This window comes from Mya arenaria, chromosome 4, assembly GCF_026914265.1.
Source record: "Mya arenaria isolate MELC-2E11 chromosome 4, ASM2691426v1".
NCBI lineage: Eukaryota > Metazoa > Mollusca > Bivalvia > Myida > Myidae > Mya > Mya arenaria.
Genome location: NC_069125.1, coordinates 3,322,509 through 3,333,406, shown reverse-complemented (window position 1 = coordinate 3,333,406; position 10,898 = coordinate 3,322,509). Strand labels below are relative to the sequence as shown.

The 10,898-nt window shown below is 32.6% G+C and overlaps 1 protein-coding gene across 1 annotated transcript; it reads right to left on the bottom strand.

The window, feature by feature from the left end:
- Positions 1 to 184: 184 nt before the first annotated feature.
- LOC128230368 (serine/threonine/tyrosine-interacting-like protein 1) lies at positions 185 to 10,776 on the bottom strand. The gene is made up of 9 exons (XM_052942579.1): positions 10,529 to 10,776; positions 8,370 to 8,431; positions 7,784 to 7,883; positions 7,200 to 7,268; positions 6,559 to 6,626; positions 6,057 to 6,202; positions 5,283 to 5,380; positions 4,200 to 4,312; positions 185 to 3,519 (listed from the first exon to the last, which is right to left on the bottom strand). The coding sequence occupies exons 1-9, from the start codon at positions 10,629 to 10,631 to the stop codon at positions 3,418 to 3,420; spliced, it is 861 nt and encodes a 286-aa protein (XP_052798539.1). The 5' UTR covers positions 10,632 to 10,776; the 3' UTR covers positions 185 to 3,417.
- Between the last annotated feature and the right edge of the window lie 122 nt (positions 10,777 to 10,898).

Sequence of the window (10,898 nt, the reverse complement as noted above, 5' to 3'; positions counted from 1 at the left end):
ATTAAGTAGGTTAGATAGCTTGGAACCCATATCTAAAGTTTCAATGCGATACATGATGTATTTGCTGAGATAATGGCTTACATGCAAAACCTTAATCAAGATGTGATGCCAACGCTAGTGTGAGTCTTATAGCTCTCCTTATTCTTGGAACAGTCAAGCTAAAAAAAAAAAAAGAGGCAGCAGATATCAAAAAGTTGATATTTTTTAATGTAAATGTAATAATATGAAGACAGAAAACAATTACCCAAATATAATAAAACAGAAATGGACAATAGGGAAAAGTTTAACAAATGCATTAAATGCTGATAAAGTAGCATCACAACAAATTTTACATTATGTTTTTTCCAAAGAGCATACAGTCAAAACTTGCTTCAATGCGATACATGATGTATTTGCTGAGATAATGGCTTACATGCAAAACCTTAATCAAGATGTGATGCCAACGCTAGTGTGAGTCTTATAGCTCTCCTTATTCTTCGAACAGTCAAGCTAAAAAAAAAAAAAGAGGCAGCAGATATCAAAAAGTTGATATTTTTTAATGTAAATGTAATAATATGAAGACAGAAAACAATTACCCAAATATAATAAAACAGAAATGGACAATAGGGAAAAGTTTAACAAATGCATTAAATGCTGATAAAGTAGCATCACAACAAATTTTACATTATGTTTTTTCCAAAGAGCATACAGTCAAAACTTGCTAGGTCAAATTCTTTGGGACCTCAGGAAAATCTTTTGATATAACTAACATTCAATATACCGTAAATGACTGAGTATTAGACGCACTTTTTTCCCTCAGATTTTGATGCAAAAAAATGCCTGCGTATAATACCCAGTAACAATTTTTTGAACTTTTTTTCTGAGGTCAATTTCAAGCCGAGAGTTTGTTTAGATTTATGTAGAAAGGGATGTTACTCGCGTCATATTGATCGAGTATATACGGGTTAAAACGGCAATTGAAGATCGGGATACGGTATATCGTAAGACGTTTATAATTTCAACAAAAATATTTTTCGATTAAAGTTACCGTAATTCACCTAAGAGTTCGAACACTCTAAATATTTGGACACCCATAATTATTTCCCAAAATAATTTATTTTGCGTACCTAATTTTCAGACACCCAAAGGACATCAATCATAACTTTCATAGTTACCAAGTTTCACAGATGAAGATTATTGATTTTATCTTTACAATGCCTGGCTAGATTACCTAACCGTATACACCACTGTGACAATTTAATTAGTTACTACCCATCCTAAACGGTTTATTGCCTGTTGAAAAGGAAGTGTGATATATTTATTTGAGGATTAAACAAACAACAAGGGCAATCAAGGGATTAAGAAAACATCGACATGGCATGTTTGTAAAACGATCTGCCAATAAGCTTTCAAACTTGTACCACACTTATAGACTATATGAAGCAATAATCGTACAGTTATACATTAATCCTGCATAGCAATGTCCATGCTCTCCACGAGATCCTCGTGGGTATAACTGTAAGTTATGTGACGTCACACAGTGTGACTCTTTGATCTGAAGCCGATAGAATGTGTTTATTCAGTTCAGTGCATGTATAAAATGGTGTTTTAATTAACTTCATGAAGGATTTACACTTATAGGCGTAATAAATAAGTTTATGACCATTGATTACTACGGATAAATTAATAAGTGGTAAAAAGCAAACATGAAGAAAAAGGGCAGGTTAAACAAACATGTAAATAAGATGTAAAAATGATAATTTTCTATGTATTCGGAGAGCGAAAAAAAAAAAAAAATTATGGTGTCCGAACTCTTGTGAATTACGGTAATCAATATTATTTTGAATAACAAATTGAATTAAACAACAATCAAACTTACATATAAAAAAGCAAAGTTGGGCACTGTCAAAATATTTTTTGCATAACATAACTTTTCATTCTCGACAGTATGGTTGTATGGTTTTAAAGATAATCATCGCCATTTTCACGAAAAACTGTCAACAAACATGGTGGCTGAAAATGCCGGACGATTTTGACATTTTTTCTATGCGTCTTTTAACCAAAAACATAGATTAAAAGTTTTTTTCTCGGATTTTTCACAAATTTTTTCCCTGCGTCTAATACCCCCTATCGTCTTATAACCAGTCATTTACGGTATCTGAATTACAAAAAGTGTATAGGTAAACTAAATACATTTGAAAAAAGTTTGACAAACCAATATATCGAGATACTATAACCAATATATTGAGATACTATAACCAAAATATCAAGATACTATAACCAAAATATCAAGATACTGTAACCAAAATATCGAGATACTATAACCAAATTATCAAGATTCTATAACAAAAATATCGAGATACTATAACCAAAATATCGAGATAACATCGAGTTCGACATAGCGAGTTTTGACTGTACAGAAATAACACTGAAGACTGGAATAACAAACAAAGATTATATTGACACTTATGGATATATAAACTATCAAACAAACAACAGGAAGAAATAGTAAAAATACACAGTCTTTTATCCACAAAAAAGTAACATTCTGGTTTTATCTCGGATAAATAAATGAAAATGAGGCCACATCAAATTGATATTTCATCTGACCAGATTTTCTGCACTGATTTTTTTTTTAAATGAAAGGAAAAATAAGAGTTGAAAAAAGGCAAAAAAACCCAGTTCTGTAAACCCATTTTGCATCGAATAATGCAAAAACATGTTATTATATGATCAGACAACTGAAACAGTCGTATGAAAGGGGTACTTTGTTGGGTATTTGCTTGAAAATACACATGGAAAGGATAATCAAGTCATACTTATTCAGGATCATTTTTCAAAATTATATTCCATATAGGATAATGGTTTCGCTAGCTAGCACCTGATCCTGGATAAAACCAATTAAAAAAAATGTATTTTTATTTTGCATGCTCGCTACAATTTCTTTTGTCCAAATTCATTCATACTAAAGATGAAATTGGTTCAGCCATATTAACTGATTCCGATACATGTAAGGTTTAAAAGAAATCGTTTCATTAACATTTTTATATAAAGATGGCCTAAGCTGACTTGAAAAAGAGGGACTTTAAGCTAAGCAAATAAAATATAAGCATAAGAGATATGTCAAGCTAAGAAATACAAAATATTTGGAAAATTGGCACAATAGTACAGAGATATATACAAAACAATCAAGTTCATTCAGTTTAAAAGCATTGTGATTACCAGGACCAACTTTTTGTGACTTTTTTTCAAATCCATGTAAAAACAAAATGAATAACAAATCAATATTTATAAAAAAATAAGTTAAACAGTTTTAAAAGTTCCAACAAAGAATACTCTTTAACAACTTTTCCATAATTCTGAATTGTAAACAAATTATGTGCAACACAGAACAAGACCATTATCACAGAATATAACAACATGTTGTCATGGAAACAGTTATTTTCCCAGAACTTTGGCACTCCAGGTTTTAAGCTGGTCCATAAACGCTTGTACTGGCTGGATGTAGTTGGAACATTTTTTTACATGGTTAAAAGCCTCCTGAAACACAGTGGGTAAGAAAAACAAATGATAAACAAAAATTATATATACATTTTTATTTAATTGTTAATTATTTAATTGTATACTCTGGAAAAAGGTAACTGTGCAAGATATAAACTTTGTCTAAAATTGACCTTATGACAATTCGTGATTATGTATTGTTCACTGTTTAAAGCTGCACTCTCACAGATTGATTGTTAAGACAACTTTTGTAATTTTTCACAGATGGTCCAAAAATCATTAAAAACAATATTTCCTCAAAACAAGAATTGTCAATGCGTGTTAGAAGAAGTCTGATAATACATCGTTTTACATAATTAAAAGAGTAAATGCAATAATCAAATTGCTGTCTTATCTGGGTTTCCCCGTATTAAAATAGTGCATTATGGTCTCCCAGTTTAAATTATATGTTTATGAGTACTGACGAATATACCAACTCTATTTTGAAACTTACTAGATTTTACATGGAAGACAACCCGAGTAAATTTTGAATTGGATAAATGTACAAAAACCGCAAAAGATGCTCATGTCGTAAATGATATGATACATCAGTAAGTAAGATTAAATGTGTTGTACACATCAATTTTATGCAATTTTTTGACAATTTTCTTTTTTTCTTGCCATTGTATCATCTGCTGTATAGTCCCTTTACGCTTTACTATGAAGTCTGTTCTACTAACCTCGACTGTGATTTTCCGCTGGTAGATGAGATATGCCATGACAATCGCGGCACTTCGACTGATAGCCAGGTTAGAGAACACTAATACTGGCTTGTTCTTCTCTTGGCATGAGTCTGCAGTATAAAGTGCATAATAATGAAAAGTAAGCAATGGTTAAGTAAAATTATTCCCACATAAGTGTTAATACTAGAACATATAAACCCAAGATTTTTTTTAACTCAAGCTGTCCCAGGAGTGACAAACACTCTGACATCCGGCCTGGGCACAGGTATGGTAAACTTATTCCATTTGAAAATAATCATATGAACATGTACATGACTGTTATGGTGTTAAACCCTGTACCAAACCCATGTACAAAAAAATATTGAAATCCTTGATTCTTTTGTCACCATTTGTTTACATTTTTTATAAAAGAATTTGAAAAAGGGTCATTACTCCATCAAACATTGGTGGATTGTAAACAGAGTCATACTTGACCTGTATCTTACAGTGTTAAACCCATGTACAAAAAATATTTAAATCTATTGTACAAGTTATTGTCTGAACACCTTTTTTTGCAAATAGAAGTGGAAAAGGGGAACTAACTCTGTAAAAAGTTTGATGTTTGGAAACAAAGTCAAACATTAACTGTGTTTTATGGTGTTAAATATTTGTACCAAAAATTATTGAAATAACTCGTCCTTTTAATGAGTTAACTTCTGTACACCAAACTTTTAGCAAATTCTAATTAAAAAGGGCACAAGTCCATAAAAAATGGCTAGATTGTAACAAAGGTCGAACAAGATGTGTATTTATACCGTAGTGTGAAACATGTGTACCAATAATTTTTTAAAGCTGTTGACCTATTCATTAGTTATCATAGGGATTAAACCATCAGACCAACCTACAAGCTCACTCCAACCTACCCGTTCCCCCTTTGTTTAACAAAGAGTATAATTATAATTTCATCTACTGTTTTGGGATCTTTAATTGATTTTTAAATTGATTCTTAGACTTTTATAGATGTTCATGCTTCAGTTTTATGTTACAGAGATGGTGAAATCTTTAAATACATGCAAAAGCACATGAATTTGCTGAACCCACCTAAGAATTTACACGCGACTTCAAACTTGCTTGAGAGATCGGCATCGCTGGAGTCATCACACTGGATGTGAAGCAGGTGTCCACTGTTTGCAGGAAAACTGGAAATATAAAGGAAAACTCATAAATATCAGTATACAAATGTCTAATACAAACAGCATTTTTCTTAGCTTTGAACTGTGATTATTTTCGAGAATATGTTGCTGTGGGTGGTTATTACCTGAAGGTAACACACATGTGTCCATCAGTAATCAACATAAACACCATGTGCGTAATATAATTTTTTACACTTCAATAGGCAAATATAAATTATTGCCAGATATTCATCCATTCTTTTATAAAATGAGGGTAGGGGGTGACAATTTTATTTTTCTTAGACAACTGTTTCACCTTTGAATATGTGTTTGTGCTCTTTCTTATTGTGTAAGGGACAATATACATGTGTTTCTAGGTGAACCATGAACATTATCGTAACAATTTTCCTTTTTTTATATGTGAATGTTATACATTGACACAGTAGGTATGAACACTGTTCTCGGACAGTACTGGACGGATACACTAAAAAACAATATTTTATTTGCGTCAATAAAATTTAAGATCTAGTGGAAAAAAGAGTGTGCTGGCTGGGATGAAAATCTAGTAATTAATTTGTAGTCGCCTTAACAGCCAATACTTATTTTTGATGAACACTTTAAATAATAAATTGCTATTTTATATCAATCAAGCTTCAAAACCCACAAATATTATATTAAAAGTAACATAAAAAAGATTACATACAATGTTTCTGCCTCAACGCAGCAGTTTATGTGGGCCTTAATTTTGAGGTCCTTCTGTACATACGAGGCGTTGCCCTGACGCCAGTCGCCCAGATACAGAAAGCCGGTGATTATCTCGGCAGGGTAGGGCTTTATCTCATCAAGTTCCTGAAAAAAAAAAAAAAAATTATATATAAATGGAACATGTATTACATAACATGATTTATGGAATTAATTCAGGGGCCATTTCACAGAAGAATTTTACTTTTTTTACTTAAATTCAACAATTTCCTGTTTAATTTCACTGGAAGAAAGTGTTATGCTTAGTGTATATATTATGCAATAAAAATATGGACACTTTTTTAAAAATCCATTTTAAAGAACTTGACTTCTTGATGTATATAAAGTATATTGCATCAACCATAATTTTCATATTCTTGTAAATCGCAGAGATATAAATATACACCCTACGGAACATACGGTAATACAAAGATTGAAAATCTTAGACATAGCTAGAGACTTACTTTTGGCATAAAAATAATTTTCTGTGTTCTCAAAAATGGGTACAAAGCTGAAAATTCTTCATAGCCACCTGAAAATAAAAAGCTAATTAACAGATCTTTATGAAACACTAAGGCCAATATAAGTTAATTTCTAGATTTTCATCCATTTTTTTAAATGGGAGCACTGGGGGTGACATTTCATTTTTCATATTTTATTTTTCTTATGACTGTTTCACCATGCTCTTTCTTATTGCATAAGGGACCATATTCATGTGTTTCTAGACGAGCCACAAACACAATCGTAACTATTCTCCTTTTTTTAGGTATGAATAAATGCCATTTCCGAACAGTACCAGACCAATACGCAAATACAGACCTAAGTTCATTATTTTCATTTAGGTCAATAAAATTTATGAGGCGGCAGAAAAAAGAGAGGGCGGGTGGCAATATAAATCTAGCAATTAATTCATAGTTGCCTTAACTACCTAGAAATGTTTTGGACTATCGATGTGGTGTTTGTTATTATAAGAAAGCTCAATTAAACTCAAAAATGTAACAAACATAATATATCAAAACAGTCCATTCAGCAAACAAAACACTTGTTTCATCCATGCATATAAGACTTTTAGAATTGTATAACAATTACACAGACTGTTACAAACCTTTCAGTATATAAACCTTATTCCGGCTTCCCATTTCCCAAAGAAGGCTTCCACAGTCATTTGCTTCAGCTAAAATGAAAACGATACACAGAGTGATTGTATAAGTACAGACCTTATGGTTCACCTTCATGAATTAAGTAGGTTGGATAGTTGGGAACACATATCTAAAGTTTCAATGCAATACATGATTTAACTGCTGCGATTATGACTTCTTCAAATAGTCGAGCTAAAAAGCAGTCATATTTTGAACCTTACTCAAAATCCAAACAAGACTGAAACTCCTCTTTTTGGAATGCCTAATTCTGGAGGTTTTTAAATACTTAGGACCCCGTAGAATGGAACACAGTATGCAGAAACTGAAGATTTGTTAATATTTGGTACTCAAAGTCAACAAAAATATTTGTAAATACGCAGAAATCGGAAGAAATTGGGGTCGTTTTTAGTATGCACCCTCCTAATCTGTATTTACAATACAATTAATGTTGTTTATTCCTTGGAAACCTACAAAACCTATGTAAGTGTAAAATTGAATCAATATTAACAATTAAATTAATATTTTGTTTGGGAATACAATAAAGCCTTACTTGTTTCTTTCACACTGCAAGTGTTACTGTCATACACTACGACATTCTGTCTGCATTCCAGCTCTGAATCGAAAGGAACAAAAAACTGCCCATCCTTATTCTGAAAATAATAACAATTTAACAGAAAAAGGAAGTCCAAAACTAGTTAATTAATCATAATCTTTTTTTTATTAATTCATTACAGTAATATCTGCTTAAAACCTTTTTACAATTGTACATTTTCTTAAGTCCAGTTTTGTTTCAGGCTGCAATAATAAACATTTCCAGGGGGGTTCTTTGAATTGACATTAGAGAGGGCTCAATCTATGGGCACAATTTTTTTAAATGAGTCTCTCCCGTAGAACCGAAATGGGGAAAGCCTTGGGGTTTGGGATTACTACCCCAAATCTTGTTTAACATTACTTATCTGAAATAGTGCATTTTGAGCCTATTTTATTACTCTTTTTTTCGATAAGAACATAAAAGGTAAACATGGACACTTTGAGGGGGCATGCCGCCACCCCAACCCCCCTAAATCAGTAAGTGATTTCTAAATTTTATTCAGCTTTTAAACACAACCTTCGTTCAAACATATCACATAAAGTACCTTGGGAGCTTTCTTTGCAGTAACTATGTGACTTTCATTGTAATCATCCTTGTTTCTAGCATCTGAAAAATACAATGTACAAGTTATGTTCATGTCTAAGAATACAAAAAAGGAAAAAGTGGGTTATCTTAAATACAAAATATCTTTAATTATTGCAAACCAACATTGTACCAGAAAAAGAGTTCTCAGATAGTTACAATTTTTGCCTGTTAAAATCAATCAGGTATTAGTGAGGCATTTTGTTTTACAGAAAAAGTTAAACTTTCTTCTAACATCATATTATTGCTGTGTATATATATACATTGTATATATATATATATATATTCAACAACAAGATACGTTCAATATCACAGTTCGTCAAGATAGCACATAGTTATAAAGGAGCCATAATTATGTTCTGCTGAACAAAAATATATTAATTAAAATGGAAGGCTTCAAATTTACTATTAAAAAATTGTCTGATAATAAAGAACAAGACCTGAAATTTATAATGTTCTTCTTATTTTTTTTATCAGATATCTGTACAGGTCAGGAAGATCTAATCTCTGCTGGTACATGTAAAAGGCTAGAAACCATTTTTTACTGGCAGTTTGGTGTTTGACATTGATTGTGCATCATAAATGCCCTAAATTGTGATTAATATTGCCCATTGCCAATATGGCCTGAAATATTAAATCCCAGTGTACATGTATTCTTGCATACCAGATGTGTGTTTCCGGTCATGTGACCAGTGCTGGAAAACCCATCTTACATATCCCATGTAAGGTGAGTCATGCACAACAACGCGCCACTTATTATTTCATTTTTTGTATGGTTTATGAAAAAAATATTATGCCATTACAATAAAGCGCAATCAATTATATATGTTTGCAAGACTTTTAATTAAAAAATTTAAATAATTAATCGTAAAAAACACTTTTTTTAGCTATTTAAAATTACTGCGCTCTATGACGTCAGTAAACAGGTCGCACACGCTTTTTGGTGTAATTGTACAAAAGTTCGTTTTCTACATCATTTTTTTTCACAAATTGATAAATTTAGATATGCAAGAAAATATATCAATCATGTTTTTCTGGTCCGGATCGAAATATCCAACCCTCGGGCACGCTGCGTGGCCGGTAACTCGGCAAGCCTCGTCACCGCCTTACGCACGTGCCCTCGGGTCGGATTTTTCTATCCGTACCGGAAACACATGATAGATACTTATAGTAAACCATATGGCTTTCTTTAAAAGTCCAGTACTTCTGAGCTTAAAATATCAAACCACCCACATCAGCAGACCTCACAGCTGAGATTGGCACTAAAATAAGCCATTGTTCAGATGTGCCAACCTGGACCATCATTAATTATACGACGCACCTACATGTATCTAGGCAGTATAGGGTGTTTAATTCTAAATGTATATCATTTATGGGTTAGTTAAGCAATCTCTTTGAAATCATTTGACTGTTATAAGCGAGTCTGTCCCAGAGTTATATTTGCTCATTGAAGCCCAACCTCAGTACTAACAAAAGTAACTATCTTCTTCAATGAACGATTAACAGGGGCCATTTGTGACATACCGTAATCAGAGTACCGGTAGTTCTAACCAGGATTATTCTTTGGGATACATCATGTCTGCACACTCAAATTCTCGATATGGCCCAATTTTGACCTAACAAGATTAATATTCTCACGCAGGTCTGATGCAGATGGATGAAGTTCCCAGTGGCGTCATAAAATAAACTTATCACCTCAACCTGAAGTTAACACTTGAGTATTATTTACCCAATTAAGTAATTGACTATATGTAGTAGATCAATCATCTCCGTCTCCGTGGCCTAGTGGACAAGCGTCTGCCTACGGAGCGGGAGGTCGTGGGTTCGATCCCTGGCCGCGTCATACCATAAGACGTTAAAAGTTGGTACAAGTAGCTCCCTTGCCTGGCGCTCAGCATTTAAAGGGTAGTGCTTGGAAAAGTGGTGTACTCAGTACTGGTTTAACCCAGGAAAGTTGTACCCCGTGTATCGGTGCTTAACACTGAGCACGTAAAAGAACCAAGGGGTCTCTTTGAGCTAGGGTCACGCACCTGGACTTCCTGGGCTTAAAGAAATACATACATTCATCATTATATATCAAATATTTACAGTTGAAAATATGAAATGTGTATAAAAACAAACCTATCAATAACAAATAGTTGTTGTCACTCAGGTTAGAATAGACTGATGCTTGTTGAAGCATATTATATAATTCTGTTGGTTCCAATAGCACAAGCCCTTCCATATTTACAGAAACAGGGACAAGAAAGGTTGTTAATTTGCTAAGAAAATTGAACTTCTCATGAGCCTAACAACAACCGATGTAAACAGTTCAATCCGCATGAGAAACTAGTGCAAGAACAACATGTTGATCATTGCAGTCTCACAGATGAAGTATCTATAATAATTTCATATCGTATAAAACATAATTTTAGTATTAAAAATGGGTTTTGTTGTTGTTTTAGATTTAAAAAATATACTTTAAAAATAGTTTATGTTGTTATGTGCGAAT